This window comes from Cucurbita moschata, unplaced genomic scaffold, assembly GCF_002738365.1.
Source record: "Cucurbita moschata cultivar Rifu unplaced genomic scaffold, Cmos_1.0 Cmo_Scf00003, whole genome shotgun sequence".
NCBI classification, from domain to species: domain Eukaryota; kingdom Viridiplantae; phylum Streptophyta; class Magnoliopsida; order Cucurbitales; family Cucurbitaceae; genus Cucurbita; species Cucurbita moschata.
The window spans coordinates 2137261-2163521 of record NW_019268519.1 but is presented as its reverse complement, the minus strand read 5'-3'; the positions used below and the strand labels follow the sequence as shown (position 1 = coordinate 2163521).

General features: G+C 37.1%; 3 protein-coding genes and 2 pseudogenes across 3 annotated transcripts; 3 read left to right on the top strand and 2 right to left on the bottom strand.

The window, feature by feature from the left end:
* The first annotated feature begins 626 nt into the window (after positions 1-626).
* LOC111440861 lies at positions 627-1144 on the top strand. The gene is made up of 2 exons (XM_023077681.1): positions 627-884; positions 953-1144. Exons 1-2 carry the CDS (start codon positions 655-657, stop codon positions 1086-1088), a joined length of 366 nt encoding a protein of 121 aa, XP_022933449.1. The 5' UTR covers positions 627-654; the 3' UTR covers positions 1089-1144.
* A 1199-nt stretch (positions 1145-2343) lies between these two features.
* On the top strand, positions 2344-12898 carry LOC111432677 (protein TSS). The gene is made up of 23 exons (XM_023069605.1): positions 2344-2686; positions 2945-3006; positions 4169-4261; positions 5495-5567; positions 5714-6100; positions 6343-6407; positions 6484-6615; positions 6702-6743; positions 6815-7339; positions 7434-7591; positions 7683-8169; positions 8249-8311; positions 8395-8496; positions 8572-8886; positions 8968-9060; positions 9147-9248; positions 9334-9438; positions 9516-9649; positions 9733-9916; positions 9998-10129; positions 10205-10317; positions 10405-10483; positions 10585-12898. The coding sequence occupies exons 1-23, from the start codon at positions 2617-2619 to the stop codon at positions 12517-12519; spliced, it is 5451 nt and encodes a 1816-aa protein (XP_022925373.1). The 5' UTR covers positions 2344-2616; the 3' UTR covers positions 12520-12898.
* Positions 12899-13232: 334 nt separating this feature from the next.
* Positions 13233-15668, bottom strand: LOC111432688 (heptahelical transmembrane protein 2). The gene is made up of 4 exons (XM_023069617.1): positions 15279-15668; positions 15081-15176; positions 14859-14934; positions 13233-14089 (listed from the first exon to the last, which is right to left on the bottom strand). The coding sequence occupies exons 1-4, from the start codon at positions 15536-15538 to the stop codon at positions 13421-13423; spliced, it is 1101 nt and encodes a 366-aa protein (XP_022925385.1). The 5' UTR covers positions 15539-15668; the 3' UTR covers positions 13233-13420.
* A 904-nt stretch (positions 15669-16572) lies between these two features.
* On the top strand, positions 16573-25978 carry LOC111432695 (annotated as a pseudogene).
* LOC111433906 lies at positions 21012-22245 on the bottom strand (annotated as a pseudogene).
* Positions 25979-26261: the final 283 nt, after the last annotated feature.

Sequence of the window (26261 nt, the reverse complement as noted above, 5' to 3'; positions counted from 1 at the left end):
TAAAAGAAACATCTTTTCTTTCTGATGGTACTTAATTTAATTTTGAGAGCGGCGCGGACCACTGTGTTTGAGAGGTCTCATTGGGTTAGCGGGTGAAAGTAAGTCATCTTCGACCCTCCAAGTACTAGTAGCTAGACTCGTTTCAAAACAAGAAATGTAAAATCATTTTTTCCATGCACCCACGCTGGACAAGGTCGATCTCACATCTAAGATAGTGGCTAACCTTACTAAGTTCCTAGGGTCGTTCAACTCCTATCAAAACCTCAGTCAACAACTGGGATCTCACCCATTAAAGTTTTGCACCTTGATCCATCCCCTGAATGCAGCAGCTACATTCAAATTGTGAGCGAATGGGAGTGCGGACCTGTTTGTGACACCAGTAGAAAAGGGTATATAAAGTTTCAAAAGTAGTGAAAGGAAAGCCTAGGATGATCATAGATAGTCCTACTCTTTTATTGTCATAATAGCTAATACAATCCTTTTGTAGTGAAGAGTGGGCATGGAATCCTTTTGCCCAAACTTGATAATCGACAAAGAGGAAAGGAATATTCTAAAAGAATTCCTACCGCCCAGAATGTGAAAAAAGATGTGGCTCTAATTGACTTCACCCACCATTTATTTCAGATTTTCCATAATCGCCGCATGTGATAGGGAATGCCGATCGCAGATTCAAGTTTTATCTTCACGGGCCTCTCTGCCCTACCTCATCCCCTACTTCTCAGCAACAACAATGCCAGAAAATTCGGGACCACATCGGCAAAACGAACCGGCGATTCCGATTCCATTTCATCGACGCAACTCAAATTTCCATCGCTGAGAGTTGCAAATCCACTTCTCGCCCGATCTGTCGTTGCGGTACTCGGATTAGGGTTCGTCGATGCAGGGTATGAAAATTTAGTTTCGTCTTCGTTTCCACTTGAATTGAAGTTGAATTAGGGCTTGAAATGATCAGGTACAGTGGCGATTGGTCTAGAATTGGCGCCATTACCAAGGAAACTGAAGATTTGTTGAAGATTGGAGCTTTCTTGGTGGTTCCCTTCTGCGTATTTCTGATTTTTTCTTTCTCCGAACAGACGGATTCTTCCTGAGTGTACGGACGATGCATCGCGTAGGTTTTATGCATTTTCGATCCATTTTAAATTATAATTTACCATATATATCATATTTAATATATTTTATTATAAGATAAATAGTTAAATATTTACTTTTCTTTATTTAGATATCTTTCCATTTATTTTCATTTTCATCTATTACTATTTTCATATCCTTTTAATTTATTTATTAATTTTTTCTTTCACTCTCTCAAAATTTTATTTCCATTTCATATAAAAAGCCTTTACAACCAATTCTTGAAATTTGTTTTTTATCCCATAATAACAATAAAATGATGAAATATGAAATGTTATCTTAAAATAACACGGACAAAATATTTAAAATTATATTAGTTTAAATTTATTCAGATTTATCAAGTATAAACAACTAATAATCACAATTTAAAATTACACATTTAGCTTAAAAATGGTATCGTATCTTATACAACATACCTAAAATAAATTAACGTGAAAGGTAGGAGAGCTAAATTATAAACATCAAATATAAAGACTCATACCATGCCTAGATTAAAATCAGCACCAAAACTTCTAAATTACAATAAATAAATGAAAAATAGAAATATTACATCACCTAAAGACTTGAATTACATTGGAGAGGAAAGTTGTATTTGTAAAAGGCCTTAAATGCTGCAACGTTGCATTATTGAATGGAAAAATAAAAATGAAGAGAAAAGGACCTTATAATGTGGCATTGCTCCAATATGTAGAGTCCAAAATGGTAGGTTCTCGTAACCCTCTCATTTCCACTTTCCATTTACCTAATAACAATAACAAAAATGATACACACCACCATGGTATTTATTGTCATGATCATGCTTGTCCAACTCGAAGTTTCATTTCATTTTTCTCAATAGAATTAAGAAAACGTTGAATCAAATACCTACCGACCTTTATTTGGTTGTGAGTATGCAAGGTGCATGTCCATATGTACTTGGCTCAACTTAGCCTAGTCCATACGACCTTGATTGGGTTGTGAGAATTATGTATAGTAGATCATTTATCTTTTTTTCGTTGAAACATCTTCCAAGGCTAAAACAAAACAACTTAGAAAAACGAAAAAAAGAGGATGGCAAACAGAGATGAACTTGGTGAGGGAATTACAATATGTGGAGTTGGAAAAGTGTATTAAGTCATTTTAAATTTAAGTTAAAAAAAAAAAAAAAAAAAAAAAAGAGTTAAATATTTATGTTGGGCCATGGAAGATTTTGGTGGCACTTGGAAATGAAGAGCGATGAGGCGGAAACAGGGGAAGGAAAAAACGAGAGGCCCCAAATCGCTAGCCTTTTGCAGCTCAAGTTGTTTTAGTGTCCCCAACACATAGCCTTCCCCTCTCCCTCTTACCTTATCCTATCCCACTCCTCTCTTCTCTCTCTTTAAAATTCTCGATAACACTCTGTAACACAGCATCCACCCTCCTTTCTCTTCTTCTTTAAAACCCCCTTTCACTCTCCAATTCTCTCACCCCTTTACAATTTCATTTACTTCTGTTTCTGGGTAACCCAAGATGGCTCCCAAAGCAGGAAAGACAAAGCCCCATAAGCCTAAAGGAGAGAAGAAAAAGAAAGAAGAGAAAGGTTCGAACTCCGGAACTCTCTCTCTCACTCTTTTTCTATCTATTTCTCTGTTTTCTGTTCTTTGGTAATTCTGTTTGGATGCCCAGAAACTGGGTGGGAAAGTTTCTGGGTTTTTAATCCCAAATAATCGGGATTTCCATTCAAGGATGTGTTTGGGAGTTGGCTGAGTTTTGGGCATTGTGTCGGAATCAAATATGTGGCTGATATTTTGAGCTATATCTTCTTCTTCTGCCTTTTATTGTTTTTTTTTCTTTCCAGTTTTGCCCACTGTTGTTGAACTCACCGTAGAAACTCCACACGATTCGCAAGTGACTCTTAAGGTAAATTCCCTATTTCTTTCATTTTTATTTTTGTCTTCAATTATCCAGCTCTTCCTTTGAACCAAATTTTCAAATTTAAATTGAGTTTATCCATTAAGTTATTTGTGTTTTATTTTCTTCTTGTTGTTGGGCTAAATTATAAGTGGTAGTATTTTACAAATTTTTCAAAGTTGTCATTTAAGTAAAAATGGCTAGAATTGAACAAAAAGTCCAAGTATTTAAATGTGTTTTTTTGTTTTCTTTAATTCATACGAACATCTTAGTCACCATTACACTGCTTAATGTCATCTTCGTGTCAACTTTTCATTTACATTCGAATGAATTTATAATTATAGATGGAAGTTAAAAAAAAAAAAAATGATGGGTATTTTTTATAATTATTTTTAAAATACTATAGATCATTCTTTTAAGACTAGTGTTTTATTATTTGAATTTAGGTAATATGCGGAAGGTTTTTTAGATAAATAAAATTCTAGTTATTTTTTTAAATTAACAATTATCGAAGATAATAATTAATGTCTTAATTTATTCAATTATGTTTGAATTAGTAGGTGTGATCTAACATACTTCCTACACAACTTTATCTCATTATAATCACCGCCCTAATAAGTAATAGTTCTAACTTGAAATTAGATCACAACTTTTTACCTCCCTCGAATTAACTCTAATTAAAAGTAAATTTTTGTTAACCATTTTTGGGTACCTAATAACTTAACGACTCATTTTGAGATTGAAAATAAGGCAACTTTTTAGAAGCCAAATGGTGTGTAATTTAATTTTCTTTTAAGGAAGTTTAATAATTCAAATGTCGATGTGAAATACAAAATAATAAGACTGAAGGTAGATGACTGACTACATTTATATTTATTCATTTTTTCTCCAACATTTATAGTACTTTTAAATGCTTCCTTTAAATGGTTACCTTTTTTAAACCAATTTATTTCAATAAATAAAATACAAAGAATAAATTAAAGGAAATTAAAATGGAGTACTTGCCCACCTACTATTTTAAATAAGGCTTTTTTTAAAAAATCGAATATTTATCCGTTATTTTTTTTAGATATATAAGTATTTAAATGTTAACGTTGGTGGATATATTATAAATAAAATTGAAATTTAGGGAGATATTAAATTGAAAGTGGGAATTGAATTAAATTTGTAGGGAATATCAACAGACAGGATCTTGGATGCGAGGAAGCTCTTAGGAGTACACGTGGAGACATGTCATTTAACCAACTTCACGTTGTCTCATGAGGTACACTTTCTTTTCCCTTGTACTTCTTCAAACCAAGGCGTGGGCCCCACTAATTTTACGCTCTTTCATCTTCACCGTTGGATGCATTGACTTTTACTTTTTTTTTTTCTCTTCCGTTTTGGAAACGGTCGCTTTTAATTTTTGGTGTGAGTGCATCATTATCGGAATCTGACGGCTGGTAGTGGACACGGTTTATACATGTGGGGGATGGATGGATGATGTTGTCGAGTGATGGAAAAACATTGCCTTTTCTTTTTAAACAGAAAACTTCATGGCCTATTTTTTTCAAAAATCAACCCACACTACTACTACAACTAATAATAATGAATTTTAAACCTTGAATTTCCCTTTTAATTTCTTCACATGGAATTAATGTATATGAAAATTTTAAAAATAGATTAAACTAAAATAAAATAATTACCAAACTTAATTTAAGTTTAATTTATACTTGATTAAGGCGGAGGAATAATTTAAATTTCAAATTCGTCAAATTTATTGCATGAATATTCAAATTTTTAACATTAGTTTAATTTTAGTCGCAATGTCTTATTTAATAAATTGATTTGAGTTTGAATTTAGTACTAAAAAATAATCATCTCATATGGATGGAACAAAATAATAATAATAATTTTACAAATCCTTATTCTATAGGAAGGGTGGAAATTTGGGTTCCTTTAATAATTATTTGACTTAAGCATATGAACATTACTTTATTCTATAATTTTATTTATTTTGGTGTTTTTTTTTTAAATCCATAAAATTTTGAAAAGTAAAAAAATTAGTTTATTGTGTTTTACTTTTTTTTAATTTAATAAAAATTATAATGTTTTACATCTGTGTTAAAGCAAATCTAATTTATTTAAAAACAATTAAAACTAAAAAATTATCGGGAAAACATTAAAATTATCGTGATCACATTTGTAAATCAATGGTCGATTTTAATTGATTTTTTTAAAATATTATTTTTGCAAATATTGAAAACGTGGAAATTTAGTAAAAGAAAAAAAAACGACTTTCAAATGAATTATTAGCACATGATTTTTCACGTGTAAATTGAAATATATATTTTAATTTATAAAAAACGAATATAATTTTAGTTTTTGTCTGAACCAACCACCTCTGATAAAAATACAATCGCAGAGAGAAAAAAAAAGATTTCCCGCGCAAAAGAGTAACGAATAACGGTAAACGGTAAAGGTATTTTATTTATTTATTTATTTATAAAATTTTCAGGTTCGAGGCTCTAGACTAAAAGATTCGGTGGACATCATCTCTCTAAAACCATGCCACGTCACAATCGTTCAAGGTAAACCTGACCCCATATTAAAAAAAGGAAAAGAATCCAACGGACCAGAATTTTGTAGTCGGGTCTGTTATCGTACATATTGCCGCACCTTAATATTCCTCCCTCTCCTCCCAAATATTAAATTTCCAGTGTTGGTATTTTGGCAGAGGACTACACAGAAGAACTCGCCGTCGCACACATCCGGCGACTGCTGGACATTGTCGCTTGCACCACCTCCTTCGGCGGGTCCTCCAATTCCCCCAAGTCTTCGGCTCGAACCAGTCCCAAGGACATTGGCTCGAAAGAATCTTGTTTGACTGATTATGAGGCCAGTCCCGAAAGCGGCGGCGAACAGAGTACCAAACCTAAATTAGCGGGGACCGGAGACAAGAAAGCTGTCCCAGGCTCCCTCGGGGTTAAGGGATTCAAAAACCTGGACGGTCCGTACGATATTTCGGAGAAAGCTGATGGGTCCGTTTCAATGTGCCCACCGCCGCGGCTTGGCCAGTTTTACGAGTTCTTCTCCTTCTCTCATCTGACACCGCCACTTCAATGTGAGTTATATTTGTGTCTTCCGGATCTTAGATGATGAAAGTCCCACGTCGGCTAATTTAGAAAATGATCATGAGTTTATAATCAATAAATACATTCTCTATTTGTACGAGGTCTTTGGGGGAAGCCCAAAGCAAAGCCAAGACCACTTATGCTCAAAGTGGACAATATCATGCCATGGTAGAGAGTCGTGTTTATCTAACACGTGAATGGAACTGTTTTCTTATTTAGTTTTATCTTGCAGACATTCGGAGATCGAATCGCCCATTCCTTGTGGATAAAACAGAGGATGATTTTTTTCAGATTGATGTAAGGATAATCTTATTTAGTTCCGCTAAGCCGCGGGAACTGCCTACTAATATCCTGTGTATGATTGTATCTAAAGGTTCGTGTTTGCAATGGAAAACCAACGACAATTGTTGCTTCAAGAAAAGGGTTTTACCCTGCTGGGAAACATCTTCTTCTTAATCATTCCTTGGTGGGTCTGTTGCAGCAGATAAGCAGGGCATTTGATGCTGTAAGCCCTTTATATCTAAACCATGGTTGATCTTATTTCTGTCAATTTTTAGGTTCCATGATCATTAAAGTACACCCTTTTTGCAGGCATATAAAGCGCTTATGAAAGCTTTCACAGATCACAACAAAGTAAGTATATTTGAGATATAGTAGTAGGATTATGGAGAAGATAATGCCATATTGACTCTGTTTCATTTCAGTTTGGAAACCTACCTTATGGTTTTCGAGCAAATACATGGGTGGTTCCTCCTTTTATTGCAGAGAACGGATCTGTTTTCCCCCAACTTCCTGTTGAAGATGAGAATTGGGGAGGAAATGGGGGCGGGCAAGGAAGAGATGGCAAGCATAATCTCAGGGAGTGGGCAAAAGAATTTGCAGTACTAGTTGCAATGCCTTGCAAAACTGCAGAGGAGAGGCAAATCCGTGATAGAAAAGCATTTCTGCTTCACAGTTTATTCGTCGACGTGTCAGTTTTTAAAGCGGTTGAAATTATCAACTCCCTTGTCGAAACTAACCGATTTCCTGTAAATGATTCAAATGGTTTAGTAGCACATGAAGAAGTTGTTGGAGATCTAATCATTAAGGTAACAAGAGATGTAGAAGATGCAAGCGTAAAATTGGACCGTAAAAACGACGGGAGTTTGGTTCTTGGAGTCTCGACAGAGGATCTTTCTCAAAGAAATTTACTTAAAGGGATAACTGCTGATGAGAGTGCTACTGTTCATGTAAGCTATATGGGTAATAGGAAGTTTTGATATGATATGATATGTTATTTCAATTTAAAGTTGTTTTGATTGCCTTTATAACCCGTTGCTGTAGGACACTTCCACATTAGGCGTCGTGGTCATTAGACATTGTGGCTACACAGCTGTTGTGAAAGTTGCAACAGAGGTGAATTGGGGGGAAAATCCCATTCCTCAGGACATTAACATTGAAGAACAACCTGAAGGAGGAGCCAATGCTTTAAATGTTAATAGGTATTTTCATTTCTTTCCAAAAACCTCTAAGTACTAATTTAGCTTGAGAATGCTAATAGAAATATTTTGATTCTTCTAAATTTCAATTTAGCTTGAGAATGCTGCTGCTCAAGTCATTCACACCTCAGGCATCAAATACACCTAATCGATCGCAGACGACCGATGTTGATAATTTACAATATTCGAGGACGGTAGTTAGGAAAGTAATGGAGGAAAGTTTGTTGAGGTTGCAAGAAGAGCCTGCCAAAAACTCTAGGTCCATTAGGTGGGAGCTAGGTGCATGTTGGGTTCAACATTTGCAGAATCAGGCTTCAGGAAAAACTGAGCCTAAGAAAACAGATGAAACCAAGTTAGAGCCAATTGTAAAGGGTCTTGGAAAACAAGGTGGACTTCTAAAGGAAATTAAGAAAAAAACAGACCTTGGAAGTACCAAAGTAGAGCCTGCGAAGGAAGTCGATCCCATTAATCAGAAGGAAATGGAGAAACAAGACGAAGATAAGGAACAGATGTGGAAAACGTTGCTTTCGGAATCTGCGTATTTGCGACTCAAAGAATCAGAAACCGGTCTTCACAAAAAGGTTCTTCTTTGTTCCTTTAGAATATGATTGTTATGCTTTAGCTCTTGACTTAATATTGGTTGTGGGTTGTCCCTGGCAGTCACCTGCGGAGTTGATTGATATGGCTCATAAGTACTATGCTGATACCGCCCTTCCGAAACTGGTTAGATTGTCAATAATCAGATCTATTTGGTTCTTGTATGTTGTGCTCAAGAGGACTAATTTATACAACCTCAAATATAACAGGTTGCAGATTTTGGGTCACTTGAACTCTCACCTGTTGATGGAAGGACGTTGACCGATTTCATGCACACACGGGGGTTGCAAATGTGCTCGTTGGGGCGTGTGGTAATTGCCTCATTTTTATTTTATGACATCATTCTTGCCATGTGAATTCTCACCTATTTCCTTGCTTTATTCTAGGTTGAACTTGCTGATAAGCTTCCACATGTGCAATCTTTATGTATACACGAAATGATTGTTCGAGCTTATAAACACATACTGCAAGCAGTTATAGCTGCAGTCGATGTTTCTGACTTGGCCACATCGATAGCGTCATGTCTAAATGTACTGTTGGGAACACCTTCGATCGAAGATGAAGTCGACTGGACCAATGATTGTAATCTGAAATGGAAGTGGGTGGAAACATTCCTTCTCAAGAGATTCGGATGGCAATGGAAATATGATGGCACTCAAGATCTCAGAAAATATGCTATCCTTCGCGGTTTATGCCACAAGGTTTAGAAATGAGACTAGCCTTTGTTTTCTCTATTAAAAGTTATTGATGTCATCCCTTAACACTGAGATTATGTCCATCAGGTTGGGCTAGAGCTTGTCCCCAGGGATTACAGTATGGAAAGTGCTTCCCCTTTCAAGAAATCAGATATTATAAGCATGGTCCCTGTATACAAGGTTGGGGCAGTCAACGTTTCATGTCATCAACTGAATGATTTGAATATTTTTTTTTTGGTTTGACAACGTTCGTTCCTTTTCGACAGCACGTTGCGTGTTCATCAGCAGATGGGCGTACACTGTTGGAATCTTCCAAAACTTCCCTGGATAAAGGGAAACTGGAGGATGCTGTTAATTATGGTACAAAGGTGGGGGGATATCATTCTTTGGCATAAGAGTTTTACATCTCTAAGTCAATAAATTAATTCTGTGGGAACTTGTTGAATTTTGAAGGCGCTCTCGAAACTTGTATCTGTCTGCGGTCCGTATCATCGAATGACTGCTGGAGCGTATAGTCTTCTGGCCGTTGTACTCTATCATACAGGGGATTTTAATCAGGTAGGTACTTTATCATAGAGAGGATATTATACAAATATTTGAACACCAAGTACTGAACACTATATATCTTTACTTAGGCAACAATATATCAGCAAAAAGCATTGGATATTAATGAGAGGGAACTTGGACTTGATCACCCTGATACAATGAAAAGTTATGGAGATCTAGCTGTTTTCTATTATAGACTTCAGCATACAGAACTGGCGTTGAAGTATGTTTCCACTGGCTGTATTGACTAATAGTTGATTGAATGATGTTGGATTGAGTAAATAAACGCGTGTTGGATTATTGCAGGTATGTTAACCGAGCTCTGTACCTTTTGCACTTGACTTGTGGACCTTCTCATCCAAACACAGCAGCTACTTACATCAATGTAGCAATGATGGAAGAAGGTTTAGGAAATGTGCATGTTGCTTTAAGGTACCTGCATGAGGCTTTGAAGTGCAACCAGAGACTTCTAGGGGCTGATCATATACAGGCATCTCTCGCTCACTTTCTTCGATCAAAGACTTGTATAGCGTGTTTGTAATCATATTAAGTGGTCATTTTGTTTCTACAGACTGCTGCGAGCTACCATGCGATAGCGATTGCCCTTTCGTTAATGGAAGCATACTCGTTAAGTGTTCAGCATGAGCAAACTACTCTGCAAATACTACAGGCCAAGCTTGGATCTGAGGATTTGCGTACTCAGGTTAGATGTGAAATCTAAAGTGCAGCCATATTTGCTACCTTTTAGCCATAAACTTAGAAAATTTAAGTGGTGCAGGATGCAGCTGCATGGCTTGAGTACTTTGAATCGAAGGCCTTGGAGCAGCAGGAAGCTGCTCGGAATGGCACCCCTAAGCCAGATGCTTCCATCTCCAGTAAAGGTCATTTAAGGTATGGCGACCTAATGCAATTGAGTTGACATCCAAAATTGATCTTATATTGAGAAAGAATGCTAATGTGTTTCCCTCATTTGGTTAGTGTGTCAGACCTCTTGGATTATATAGCTCCTGACGCAGATTTAAAAGCCAGAGATGCGCAGAGGAAGGCTCGTGCAAAGGTTCAAATTATCATCCTTTTTCTTGTCTCTCAAAGAACTCAAAGGAAAACATCCTACATTACCTCATTGTTGGGACACTGTTTGCTTCTTTTTCTGAACAGATCAAAGGAAAATCAGGTCAGTATCCAGAAACAGGCGCTGAAGAATTCCAGAAGGATGAAGATTTGTCGCCAAGCTATTCTGGCGTTGAGAGTCCGAGTGATAAAGAAAACAAATCTGAAGAAACCCCATTGGAGGAACATGTAATTGAAAAATCTGACACTGTTCTGTTTGATGTTATGAAGATTAATAAAAATTATGATCAAGTGCAAGACGAGGCCTCAGATGATGGTTGGCAAGAGGCTGTTCCTAAAGGACGTTCTATTTCAGGTCGGAAGTCTTCAGGTTCTAAGAGACCAAGCCTGGCCAAATTGAATACTAATTTCATCAATGTATCTCAATCGTCAAGATATAGGGGAAAGCCTAATAGCTTTGTGTCTCCAAGAACACCCACCCCACCAACTGAATCTACAGCTTCAGTTGGCTCATCCATTCCTGTTCCACAAAAAATGACTAAGAGTGGAAGCTTCAGTTCCAAGTCTAGTACTACCCTTTTCAGTCCAGGAAGTATGGAAAAACTGTCCGACCCCAAATCAGCACCATGTTCTCCTGCCTTAACTACTGATCAAGTTGCAAAATCTGCATCTCTGGCTGCTCCAGGAAGTGTTCCGGTAGCTGGGAAACTTTTCTCATACAAAGAAGTTGCATTGGCTCCACCTGGAAGTATTGTAAAGGCAGCAACAGAGCAGCTGGCTAAAGGACCAACTCATGTTGAAGTGACTTCACAAGAAAGCCCGGACAAAGCTACAACTGAGCTCACTCTTGGTGAAGTGGCCACTGTAAAAGATGCAGAGAATGGGAAAGCTGAGAGAATTGGTGCGGAACAAAAGGCTGAAGGTCTTGTCAATGAGATTACAGACACTGACAAACAAGAATCTACATCTGCACAAGTCCAGGAGGTGACTAACGAGCCTAGTAAAGAAATAGATGTTGATGCTGCTGGAAATACTTCTCCATTGGGAGTTGAAAGTTCTGAGGCTTCGATACAAATAGAAAGTGATTATACTTCATGTGAAGAAAATTCATCTAGCTCAAAAGAAAAGGCGACTGAAAATAATTTAGCAGTTGACAGTGTTGAAGTTGAAAAGCAAGATGAAGTGGAAGCTGCGAAGGAAACAACTAAGAAACTTTCTGCTACTGCACCTCCCTTCAATCCTTCCACAACTCCTGTCTTTGGCTCAGTTTCAGGTCCAGGATTTAAAGATCATGGAGGTATTTTGCCTCCACCGATAAATATTCCTCCAATGCTTACTGTTAATCCAATTCGCAGATCACCACATCAGTCAGCAACAGCCAGGGTCCCCTATGGTCCACGGTTATCCGGTGGCTACAATCGGTCTGGTAATCGGATTCCACGTAATAAACCAGCTTCACAAAATAGTGATCACATTGCAGATGGGAATCTCTTCAACGCTCCTAGAATTATGAATCCCCATGCAGCTGAGTTTGTTCCAGCCCAGCCTTGGGTTCCAAATGGCTATCCTGTATCTCCAAATGCATATTTGGCTTCTCCAAATGGTTTCCCGTATCCCCCTAATGGTATCCTGCTGTCTCCAACTGGTTATCCTGCACCAGTAAATGGTATTCCGGTGACACAAAATGGTTTTCCGGGATCTCCAATTAGTCCAGCAGATGCATCGCCAACGGGTTTAGACGATTCTGAAACAAAAAATGAGACTGAGGAAGCAACAAGTAATGATATGACTAATTCAGCAACTGATGGTGAATGTGAGAATCAACAACAAATGGAGCAAAAGCCACATGTTCAATCTGTAGACACTGCTCACTCGCCTTCTGAAGGTCAAGATGAGCTCATTGACACTGCTCCTGTTGCAACAAAAGAAATTTCCCAGGACGTGGTTGTGGAGAATAAGTCCGGCAAGCGCTGGGGAGATTACAGTGACAATGAAGCTGAGATTGTTGATGTTTCTAATTGAAGGAGAATCACCAGTTTTGCGTTACCTCAGATAATTTTGTTCACGGTGCAGAGCGTTACGAGACGGCAATATTACTTAACGAACTCTTGTCAAGTCGAAAATAACAAATGTTGCTGAGTGGTAGTTTCTTTTGCTGTAGTACAAGCGGCTGCAATCGAGGCTATGTGAATACACATGCAGTTTAGGTACGTAGCAGAAGTCTACCTATTTAAGTGTCGCAAATTGCTTAATATGTTGATGAAATATACCACAAGCAAGGAACAATTTCGTTAGCATTCTTGTTTATTGATATCTGTTCCTTATCTGTAAATTCCTCTCCTCGAATCCGGTCATAATGTTAACCTAAAAACGAAACGATGCTTGGATGAATTATACTTCCCAGATCATTCCTGGACTGATAGCTGCATAGGAGACTTGAAATTGTGCTCATATGATCAGAAGTGAAGCTACTCTGAGCTGGTTGGATATCTACCATTTAACATACAATTCTTCATTAGAATTGTCTCTAGAAATCTGGTTTTGACCTATGTACGAGTGACACTACTTGTTCGGTTCGGATGGGTTTAAAGTTTAGTATTCTTTTTAAAGACTCGCTATTGTGAAACCTTCAATCCCTTTAACTTCATGAACACGTGAGTTTGTCAAATAAGCTTCTTAAGAGTACTTTGTGTACAAGCGATTTGTATTCTATAGAATGAGATGATGGTTCCTACTTTTTCGAGAGCAAATGAATTCTTTTCAAGCAAATAACATGGGGCGTGTACATCCTGCAATTCCCTAACTGAAGAGCTACAGTAGTTGTTTCAGTTTACATCAATACATTTTCGGAGAAGATTGATGAGTATGTCCCAGAAACTCGCTCTGACCTACTTAGTGGCTTAGCTTAGCCATCAAGGAATGCCTAAGAGCTGCAGGTGGGTGAACTCCGTCGAAAATCGATAATAAACAACGTTGCTGCACTATGTGCCAGTGCTGCTAGAACAACAAATACATGAAAAATCTGGTGGCTGTGCCCTGCAATGTCAAATGCACCAGGTTTCCATCGTTCTGGTATCCGACTAACATAGAACCCAGCTCCAGCAGCATATAGAAAAGCCATGGCAAGCTCATACCAGAAGGCAAAATAAATATCCGGATGGCCCCAGTAGAGAGCAACAGCATGTGTAGCGGGAATTATTCCTGAGAAGCCCATGGAAAGAAATAAGGAGGCTCTGAAGACTCGGAAACGAGGGGCCGAGAGAGCAGGTGCAAGAAGAGTAACAATAGCAGCTACACCGAGCACCGATATCGAAGAAAGATAGACAAGACGAGGATAATAGTTGCAGAGAAAGACATAATAAATTGGAGCAAAGAAGGATCCAACTATCATCAAAGAAATGCCTGCATAATCCAGGCGCCAGAAGAAAAGGTTGAAGCGTTTGGAATGACAAGCCAGGAGGTGGGAGAGACTGCTACAAACCAAGCAACCCATGGCACCAGCCAAGAAAACGAACCACGGCCATCTTGGTAAGTCCGTCTTTTTATCCGCTCTATCTAAGAAAACTGATGGCTGTGGGACTTGTCTTGTTTCCTGCAAATAAACGAACAAAAGTTCATCAAACTTTCAAATAGTCCAGTCCACTTCAATTCTCACCTAAAAGTCGTCCCACAATGAAGCACATTATCAATGAACTTTCTACTTTTTCAAGAAAAAAAGATCGCTACTTTTTCAAGAAAAAAAGATCGCTACTTTTTCAAATAGGAACAATATAATATCTTGTTGGCTTGAGATTCTGATTTCAGTTTTAAAATGAAGTAATAATCAAGAAAATCAAGACGAAAAAAAATAGAAAAAGACAACTAATTTTTTCACTCGCTATCATGTCAAAACGTGTAGACATCTTCTTTCCCTAGTTGACGAATGAATTATTTCTCCTCTCTTGTGACTCTCCCAATTGACAAAAAAAAAAATAATCACCATACAGCTCATATTGAGTTTGCACGACTCCACCAAACATTTCATTAGCATGTGAATTTTGAGTATGAATTCGGACGAACTATGTCCAAAATCACAGAATTGCTTCATTCCAGCACTAATCCAATTCAATGATGACTTTTTTCATTTCCCTTTCACAAGTTAATTTCCTTTTCTTTCTGTACTTCATTATTGTGATGGCTCATTTAATTGTACAGATCATCGAAATGAATGAATTAATAATTGTAGAGGATAAATGGAAATTAATTTCGCAAACCGTCCATCAAACATCCAATCCAAACGCCTCTAAAACCGACCATAAAAGAGGAGAAGAAAAGTATGGCAAAAAGATAACAATGATCTAAAAAACCAAAAGAAAGCTTACTGGCATAATGCTATCAGAGCCGTTGACGTCCTTTTCCATACCCATGGTCGTCCAGAATGGCCCCGAAACTGTAGCTCTGGACAATAAACCAAAAACAACCAATTGCCGAGCTAAGAATTACTCATCCTTATCAATATTAAATCCATTCGATCGCAAAATTTCACAATAATGAAGGTTAACGGACGAAGGATCATAAATCCTTCGGAGATTAGCCTCGCGTACCTGGAGAAATTAGCGAGGAGAAAACCTCCGAGCTCCGTCCCTTCCATCAGGGTCATCACGATCATTGCTCCGAATATAAAAAACCCTACCAAATGGCTGCTCAAATGAGAAGCGCAACTATCAGCAGACTCACACACTAATCGGCGAAGATGAACGAATACCTAAAAGAGAAAACGGGAGTGAGGGAAGGGCATTTACGTCCAGATGTTCAGAGTCTCGTTGTGCCATGAAAATACACTGTAGAGCGCCTCTTTCACAGGCCATTCACACCGGTAAGAGCCCAGTATATACTCGTTGTCTTTAAGATACTCCGGCAAGTCCTTGTACTTCACCAATCGCCTTTGGAACGACCTCGTTTCATTCGTCCTCTTCGTCCTCCTTTGCTTCTCGTCGTATTTAACCTCCGCATCCCGCCGATCGTCGCATTTACTCTCTCCTCGTGTCCGATAGCCGTTCATGATTCCCGTCCGTTGAATCTAGTTCCAGTTGCTCCGAATAACCGGCAGAATCTCGCTGGATCTGCGTTCTCCGGCGGTTGACGGGTAGACTCGTTCTCTTAAAATCCCCCCAATGGTTCCTCGGTTTTTATAAGCGATAACGACTTTGTTTAACCAACTAATTTCTCTTTTTTTCTCACTATTTTTATTTTTCATTTTTCCTGAAAATATGAAAAATGCAACAGGGCGGGTATGTTGCGTGTACACGATACTATTTTTAGAAAATAATGAGATTCGAAAGTTGACTACGCGGCTCTCAACTGCTGGTTGAAGAATTAAAAATGAAAATAAGTATTTAGATGATTGGGCAATTGGCGTTAATTTAGGTGAGAGTAGATAGAAACGGGTGCTTCTGATCACCGCCCCATTTGCCCCTTTCTTCTGGTTTTTGTTCTGTCGGAGCTAACCATCTGTTCGTCATGCAATTTACACGAAAGAATCCAAAGGTTTCTTTTGTTTTGGTAATTGAAATTTGTGTGCAGCTTTATTGTCCATGTATTAATGTTTTATCTTTTATCTTTCAATATATATATAGTAAAACTAGAGTTTATTTGGTATGTTTCAATTTTGTTTCTCACTTGAAAAACAGAGCAACTTCAATAAATCACGCTCATTTTACACAACATAGTATAAAATATATGATAGAGTAAAACAATAATTATACAAATTGGGTTAAAAAATTATGAATTATTCACATTCAATTCAACTCTATATGCTGCCGGTGGGGTTTAAACCCACGCGCACTCATATATAGAAGATCTTAAGTCTTCCCCTTAACCTCTAAGAAGTTAAATAAAAAGTTAGAGATTACGGTGTGTTTTAGTTTTGAATCTTTTATAAGAAGTATTTAAAATATTGATATTTTTTAAATAGGTTTTAAAAATATCTCATTTTTACAAAGTAAAATGACAATATTATAAACTTATAACGACGAGCGTATGTAAATAACCGTTAAAAAAATGTAACAATTAAAATTTAAAATACCTTCGATGGTAAGTTCGTAAATTCACATCAACAGTTTGGTCTTTCATCGTAGTTTCATCAGGTTTCCTCTCCGTGAATATATATATATATATATATATAATTCAGCCTTCCCGCCCAATTTAGTCTCATCTACATTCCTCCTCTGCTTCTGTTTTGTTTGCTTAGTTGTTCATATGAAAATGCCAGACTTGGGTAATCTCTCACTCTCTGCATCTCTTACGCGCACTCGCTGCGCTAATCTCAAACCAGCCTTCATCCTTCTGATCTTTTGTCTTCAGTCATCTGCAATGAATCGGTTAAATATATGCCCAGTGACTTTATTTGGGACCAGTGGTTTTCATGTCCGCTCCCCATTGACGATGAGGTCGGTGGCAACTATGGGATTAGGGTTTCATGGGCCAGAGGAGATGCGTTGGACCGATCTAAAAGGAATTGCGGTGGGAAGACTTTGGAAGATCATGTGAAATCTTGGGTTCGGATAAAGCTAGAGTCCGGCGTTCCCCAGTCTCGCTGTTCATTTCCATTTCTTGTAGGCGCTCGGAAAATGGTGATGTTTTCTGCCTGTTTTCTTTTTTCGTTTTACGTACTACGATACTGGACCCGGTAGATTCATCAACGTGATGCTGGATTTAGTGTTTAGCATGTATTCATTCGTTGTTGTTTCGTTCTGCTTGATTCCAGCCGGGGGACTTCATTTTTATTTAATTTAACAGGGAATGAAGCTCTAGAAGACGTTTTTGAAACTGAGCCTAATGTTTTCGTGCAAGTATGATATTGGAGAAGTTCATATCCTTTGAGAAGTGCTTGGGGAGGAAATGATGTAGATGTTGCGCGTAGAAATTTATGTTCGAGTAGCGTAGGACGAAAATTATGGATTCACTGAAGTTTATTTTATCAGAGTAAGTTAGTTTGCTTGTTCTTTCCATAAATATAGGTTCCATTTTAAAATCAACTGTCAATGAGAGGAGTAATCCATGTTTATTATAAAGATTGTGAGGTCTCTTCACTTTTTGATGTGGAATCCATGGTGCTTGATGTGCAATCTAAAATTTTATGCCAATTAAATTTGTCTTTCTACTGGCCGCTTCAGGTAGAAAAAGAATGTTTGTGTTGCCGTCAATATATATTTCCCGGAGAGGAGATCGAATGCAGTATTCATGGCTGTGGAGGTGTTTATCATGGTATATGTGCAAAGAAAAGCTTGGGGTTCTCAGGTCACAGAACGTTCAAGTGCCCTCAACATGTAATCTTATTCTATTCTATCTTAAAAAAACACCTTCTTTCTTTTCATAATTAAAACAGACACAAACATCTCCAAACAAAGCGCTCTTCTGTTTTCATTACAACACAGTCCTCAATTAGTTTAATCTGGATGCTGACATCTTCTGATAAGATGATTATTAGGATCATTCCTATCTGTCTAAGGACATTTTTCCAAGTTAGTTCAATATTTGTATGATTTATTGCACCTGGACGAGTTTTGTTCGTCTTAGATTAAAAAAGTCGATTGCATTTTCATCAACTTTCCCCTTCCTGGAGGATTAAATACAAACTTCTTCCAAAACAACAAGTCCATATATTTATTTTATTTATTTATTTATTATTACATTCTTCATCTTCTATTATTATTTTTTTTTTTGTTGAACTACTTTCTATTGAGATTAAGTTTGTATGTTACTAACATACTTGTATTGTCGCAATTTTATTTAGAATAGTCAAGGATTGAATTAATGTAAACTAAGTAGAAAAATATTGGTTAAGATGGTACTAATCATTTAAGTAGTCGCACATGTTTACAATTGTCGTCGTATTTAGTTGTTTGAATGATAGTATCTTTCTAATATGGTTGTATCTTCGTCGTGCGGAAAACAAATGATTATATAGCTTACAAGAATCTTGCTGCATTCTATGTCATTGAAACTCTAAGTTCATGACATTTTTATATTATAATGTAGAATATTTGTAAGTGCACTTGAAGACAGGATTTTTGTGGAATTGTGGAAAAAACTAGCTGATATGTGTGTATCTATATAAATATATGTTTTTTGGTGTTAAACAGGAGTGCTTTATATGCAAACAAAGATTACATTGGAAAAGCATACGGTGTACTATAGCATCGCATGATAAATGTGCACCATGGTCAGATAAAGTGGTGCATTTAAATAATCAACCTGGAACAGCCATATGCTGGAGGCATCCATCCGACTGGCATGTGGACTTAAAGGTCGATTTCTTCTTTCCTTTACCTCTAATTGTATTTACTATATCATGTGCAATGCCTTAAATGAATATAACACCTTCCGATTTGAGAGTGCTAGATGTTCTTCAGATGAATGCCCGTGCCCAAGGTAATAGCTTCTTGTGGTCGCTTTCAATTGTTAAATGAAATGATCACCTTTTTCTTTTGAAGTAAAACACTTCCTCTGTTGTAGCATGCCTAGAGGGATGAATACGTTTGTTCTTGGCAAAATCCATGTAAAATAATGGTTGCGTGAGAGATTTATTGTCTTGTGTTGTTTTATTTGGCAATGAAGATATTAGCATTGTGACACTGTATGTCATTCAGGCGTATAATGTTTTTTTCCCTTGAAAAATGAAGATACCTTGTTTTAATGCTTATTTATCTATAGATAGTTTTCTTGTCTTTGACCACTTTCTCTGTTTTTTAATTCTTTCTTTCTTTCTTTCTAGTTAAAGTTTTACTTCTACATCTGTATCTTTATTATTTAGGCGGGCTGACAGGACTATTGTATTTGTTCAATGGGCAGCATGCAGTGTCAGTAAGTGACATGGAGGTTCGATTCACAAACAATTTAATTTGTTGGATTCTCTTACCCTCTCCTTGATGAATATGTTTTTAAGAAAATAAATAAAAGATTTTTATCAAAAAGAAAAAGAAAAAAGAAAAGCAGAATGGCACGCACGCAAGTTGGAGAACAGACGGTTAGTTTCTTAACACTCCCTTTAATGAATTTGAAGCTTGCCATTTTCATTGGTCAACGGTTAGATGGTGTTGGACTCTCACACTTGCTGTGGTAGAGTCTATTGGTTTTTCAATATTCTAAATTAAATTTTCCGTGTTGGAGATTTTGCATGGCCATAGAAAGACAGTTATCATCTTTTTCTTTCTGGGACAAAAGATGATAATCATGCTGAACCATCCCGTATATGTTTATATTCATGATACATATGAAGTATTTGAGAAATTATAAACTTTATATGGAGAAGAATTTTAGATTCATAGCAATGCCGTTGTAAGTTCCATTCCGCACTCTGGATTGCGCATTAATTGAAGTCTGGCGTGAATCACGACTCACGACAGACTCATCTTCCAAGTGTTTATCAGTTGGGATATCGTTTTAACTAAAGATCCCTATGTTCCTCTGTATTTCCTCCTGCAATTTATTATTTCATGCACTTGGGTTATGATTTGCATTCGTCTAAAAAAGGATATGACTTGCAATTGTTTGTTATGAATTTGTAGATTCTTTTAAAGAACAATTTGTGCGTATCAGACAAGTACTGATTCCATGCTTGCCTCATCGTACTAGTCCAAGATTTTCTGACCAATAATATTTGGTTTTGTGAATAGGCAAGTTGGGGGAGAAACACGTGTTGGTGTCTTTGCTGCTCGATCAATCGAGGTTGGAGAGCCATTAACATATGAATACAGGTACGTAAAAAGGATGGTCTAAGCTTTAATCATACTTTCAAATAACAAGGAAATCATCTTGATGCTGTGTGGAAAATCTAACATTATGGGGTACATTTTAAAACTACAACTGTTAATTGATCAGCTTGCTTACCATTGAGTTTCTTGAGAAGCTTTTTGGGTGTGGATGAATGTGCATGTTGCATTTGATATTGAACAAGGATTTTTCATCATGAAGATTTGTGCAATTTGGACCTGAAGTGAAATGCCATTGTGGTGCTCCAAACTGTCAACGCTATCTTGGAACCAAAAAAATAAGTGCCTTGGACCTTTTCTGGGGTACGAAACGCAGGAGAACGTCAGCAGCTCACATAACTGGTCGGTGTAGTTGGGTCAATATCGCTGTACATTATAACTTGATATAAGTGGGCAAACACGCAAGAAAAATAGGAGCAAAATAAGTACGAATGCCATTACATTCTTCGACTTTCAACAACTATTGCAAAGTGCTCCCGAATTTTCTTGTTGGCGAACGTTGAAATGGAGTAATACGTGTGATTGATTTTACCCGATTGGTCTAAAGAGACCTAGGAATTCTTTTGTAGTTTATTAAATGCTTGACGTTCTTACTCCTTGGAGATGATTAGATGAATGAAGTTCAGTCCAAGAATCCATTTGATAACCATTATGTTTAGTTGAGAAGATTACTCTTATGCTAAAGAAATACTTGGTTCTATTAAGATAATACGTCATAATCTGATTCTGTACGTATCCTATGATAGGAATCATCCCATGTGATTACAAAGCGGATTCTATTAACAATCTTCCCTTGAGAAAATTCTTGCAGATTTTCTCCCACCGCCGTGTATCTGGTTCTGCCGCTTGCACTCCCAGCTTTGCATCTTCAGCAAATTCCCTCTTCAAAAGACCATAAACTTCAATCACCAGTTACAAGGTAAAAAAAAAAAGGTGATGAAATTGTAATCTGTAAGTACTTGCTGATAAAAGTATTAGGAAAACATTGACCTGCATGGTATCGTTATTTAGGAGACGATCCACGAGATTGTAGAGAATGTCTTTGGAATGCAAAGGGTGGCCTTGATGCCTAAAATATGTCCTCCGATGGCCAAGATTTCAACGGCTGTCTGGTCTGAGAGGCCCATGACTTGAGCTCCAAAAGGTATTTCCCAAACTTCATCTTGATGGCATTCAATTATGGACAGACTGCTTGGAATTTCACCCATCTCTTCATTAAATTTCCACTCTGAACTCTCCATGATTTCCACTTTTCTCACCTCAATATCCCACCCTGTCTCAGCCTTCCCAACTATCCCACCCAATGTCCTACACAACACCTGTCATGAGCACACACAAGTCCATTTCTCAATACAATGTTTTAGGTATATTATCAACCCATAATAGTCTCTAATTTTACTATTAGTTTTCCATGAAATTTACTTATTGTTTCAAAAATATTCATATTCTTTCTTTTTCTATTTGTTTCCAAATTATCCTTAAATAGAAAAAAAAATGTTGGAATGCAAAATCAATGAGTTTGAGTGTTACTTTTGGACTTGATCTGGACAAATGCCAAGATATATAATACACTACTTGATGTCCAAAACAATGCCAAGAAGCTTCTTCTCCATAGCATCAAGGGTCTGCAAGAGGAAATGGAGACCCAAAATCCAAGAGCCATTGGCATAAGCATCATGCGGGCTTCCACTGATCTCAAAACCATCATAGTTTTGAAGCACTCTCCTTCCACCACCATAAACAAATCTCATCTCTCTCCTTCTCCAAAAGCTGCAACGAACAGTTCAAAATATCCTCCGTACACTTTCTTTACATATTCCGAGTCCTTTGCTGCCTGCAACAACGCATATCTTTTTCCACCACCTTCTACCTCCACTTCCATCTCCACCACTACTATTAACAAATAATACCCTGAGCTTTTTGGGAATTGGTAAAGGCTCTCTTGTTGGCTTTTAGGACAATCAAACCCTCCTTTATATAGAAAAGCTTGAGAGTATTACTCGAAATTTAGAGCTTTCAGGTGAAGATACTATTTTTAAATGTGAATCACAACATGGTCTCTTAAAAGCTACAAGAATAAGTCACGTATCAGTTCGTTTAATTGCGTAGATTATTACTGTAAAAAAAAAAAACATTCTTTTAGGGGATCTTCTTGGCATTTTCTTGATGGAGTAAAGTGAATGTAAAACCAGTTTGAGGTAAGGTATTCAAGCAGATGAGACCGAATTCAAGAGATTCATCTTTCAGTGGACGGATTCTGAGTAACTTTTCGTGAGATCATGAGATTACAACCCTCCCTAACACTTGATAAATTTGTTTCCCTCTGATGGATTGGAATCTCAGTAATGGGTTCATTTGCTAATAAATCCTTAGTTTCTGACTTTCAAGAGTAGGAATATTGAGTTTGGTATGAAGAATTCATATAAAATTTCTAAAACAATTTAATTTGTAATATGTTTATTACAGTGAAATTCTTGAATTTTAGTTCTTCGTCGGCCGGCAGAGCCCAATGTGGAATGACCGGCCCACATTCGGTTGTCACCTAGTTGCTGACAATTGGGCTAAGTACAGGGCCATAAGCCCATTAGCAAAATTGGGCTGGTACATTTTAAACGACGACTCCGATTAGGTACGGCTATCGATTTTATATATTTTTTTTTAGTTCGTACTACGATGAAGCCAACTAATGTTTAATGGTTATTTTTATTTTCTTTTTAACAAAGAAAAGTTACAAGTGCAATTAATGGGTGGCAGTATCCATTAATTCAGTAACAATTTTTATTTATTTTGTTTCATTCGAAAAAAGAGTTTTGTTTTACTTCGTAGGCAATATTTAAAAAAAAAAAAAAAGATTAATTTTAATCCAATGAAAAGACAGCCCCTCTTTTCAATCCTCTTTGTAAAAAGTTTGTGCTTTTGCTTTCTTTTCTTCTTACCCTTTATTGCTATTTGCTTCAGCTTCCTAAATTGCTTCATCTTCTCTTTCTTCTTTTTCTCTCATCTTCCAAAACTACCCTTCCAAACCAAAAAAAAAATAATAATAATAATATAAGCTTATATTTAAAGACTGTGATATGAAAATGGTTAGCCAGTAGCCATTTAGGTCTGCACCAAACGGCTGGGTTGGGTTTAAGATAGTGCTTTATTTTTAGGAACTTGAAATTACTAAATAATACATTATTTCTAGGAACTTGAAAATGACTAAATAATATTAATTTATTATTTTTTTGTGTGTGGGGGATGATAAAGTCAAATACTGGGGTGGTTTGGTTGGTCATAGAAAGCAGCTAAAATCTTAGTAGTACGTAACTCTCTGTTCAATCATTTAAATTATTGTCTGTAGGTCTTACATAGGGTGTGGACCAACCAAATAAATTATTTAGAAAATAATAATAATAATAGATATTGGATTTATTTATTTATTGCCTTGCTGGCCTTGCTGAATGTCATATTATATCACACGTGTACGAGTCTGAAGTGGAACATCACATTGCCAAGTGTACAAGGATGTTGGTGATTGAGAAATGATTGTGTTTGAGGTAGTGTGATGCACCCACCCTTTCTTTTTTAGGATAATAAGTTCACCGTTATGTTACTCAACCCGTCACGATTTTGGTTTCAGAGATATCACATCACATCGATATCACATGGATATCATGTGATGTTATGTTCTATGGTGTTTGAATTTGTTTTGAAGGCTTTTTTTTGCAAATCTGGATGGTAGGATGAATCTTGATGTTTTATATGCTAGTGTTGTGTTCATACTTAAGATGGTAGTGGAGATTCAGTGAGCGAGTGTGTGACACATGCCTTGACTTGGGTTATGCCAAATTGGATAGGCCTCTATCCCTTCAAACTCCTCATCCATGATGCCTTAAATACTCAATGGGACACCATTTTTCATTAATTGTTCATAAGCTATCCGTTTTGGGTTTCTTCTTTTAAGTTCGAGCGAACAGAATCTTTGCTTTGGTTTTGAAAGCAAAGTTTTATTCCATTCTCTTTTTCTTTTCATTTTTCTTGTTCTTAAGAAAATTGAAAGGTGTGTCTTTTTTTCCACTCCCAAAAGGAGAATTCTTCACACTTTCATGCATAAATTAAAACTTACTATATAGAAATATATAGTTGAAGGTAATACAGAACTATACTACCAACAAATTAATTAATTATTCTGAAGGCGTAGGGGCATGGTTATCAGCCCCACACAAAGAAGAATAATATCATTTTACCAAGGATAAAAAAGAAAGATTAGTTACCTTGAAGAACGAGGGTGAAATGGGGCTGCCTGCCTGCGTGGTGGGTAGCTAGATAAGCTCTAAACCTACCAAAGCCATCTTTGTTTAACCCAACAAAACAATACCTCTCTTCGCTTGTGTTGTTTTGTTTGTAGGGTTTTGGTGTCGGTCTCGATGTGGTGGTACTTACCCTCGGCCTTGCTGCCTGTTTCATCAAATTCACTACTTTTTCTTTCTGTCTCTTTTACTTTTACCTCCTTTTATTTTTTTGGCAACCAAACATGTCTTCCCAATTTAATGCTTCTTTGGCCTCAACAGTGATTTCATTCATTCCCTGAGGGTACCTATGGAAATGGCAAAATAACATACGGTGCTTGGCTTCAGCAAATATACCTAACCTGGTCTTCTGAGAAAAACGGAGTTTTGGGCATAAATACAAGGCTAAGGCGTTGCCATTGGCATTACCACTCATTTACCCATTGTTGAAGCCGTACACTTTTTTTACAGAGACAACACTTTCCCTTGTGTTCAGACAGATAGTTACTTGCTTCGTTATGTTTGGACAGACAGAAATAACTCTGAGACCTCAAAAACTCTCATCCACCACCATAAGCTAACCCAATCTTTACCCCATCCGGCTTTGCTTCCTTCGATTCTTTCCTTAATTTCTTTCTCTTTTCTATGGTGGAAACACTAAAATCCCCCTCGTTAAAAGGGGGCATTTAGAAGATACAAATCCGGCCAACACCCATGTTCCCGTTTTCCTAATTTCTCTCTTGTTAGGTTTAGATTCTTTCGTGTTTTGTTTTCTTTTTTCCTTCCTTCTTTTTGTCCAGTATGAACCCACACACCCATAAAGTTGGCCCCTTTTTCCATTTTCATCAAGACCCGGTTTCGCCTCTGCCTCAAATGTGTGTCTCTGCAGTTTATTTTCTGGGTCTCGGCGGAGCTGAAGGTAGCGGCTGCGGCGTAGATAGGAGGGCCGGAGATTTGCCTGTTTTGGTTCCAAAAGAAATGGGTATGAAGAAGGTAATGGTGTTCAGTGAAGGTAGAAATTTGTTGTATTGGTTTTTTGTCCTTCGTTGAAGATCAGATCATTTGCAGTGGTGATATTGGCGGAGACGGCTCAATCTCTGGTTTTTACTAATTCCTCTCTTTTTCACTAAAAAATACATTATTTGTTATGTTGATACAAGGAATGCATCTGTAAATTTTCCCATGAAATATGTTCAAGGGCTGATTTGGGATTCTCTTGTTTCTTCTCCTGTCTTTGTAGCGCTACCAATTAGCTTGTTGCTTTAGTATATCATCATCTTTTGAAGCAAACCCTTTGAGGGGGAAGCATCAAGTTAAAGGTGCCTTACTTAAGCAGGCTCTTCTTCAATGTGTTTCATTTGAACATCATGTCAGAAATTTGCATTCTTTTTCTTTCTATGTCTGTGTGTCTGCTTCATAAACTAATGACTTTCCTCGAGAAGTGCGAGATTTGACAATTCATATTGGAATTGTGCAGAAACAATGAACATAATTTTTGAAGCTCGATAATGGGTAAGAATGTATGTTTTTTAGTAAATTTCTTCCTAATTATTGTAAATTTGAAGCCACCGAGCTTGTCCATGGAGGGGTCTTATCAGATGTGTGTCACCTGCGACGCTCTCATGGGGGACTTTTTCGGAATTTCCTTTTTTCTTTTTTCTTTCTCGGAAGAATTGGGGTTTCCATTGCTTTGGTGGGGTTGTCAGCTTCTTTTTTTTTTTTTTTTTTTTTTTTTTTTTTT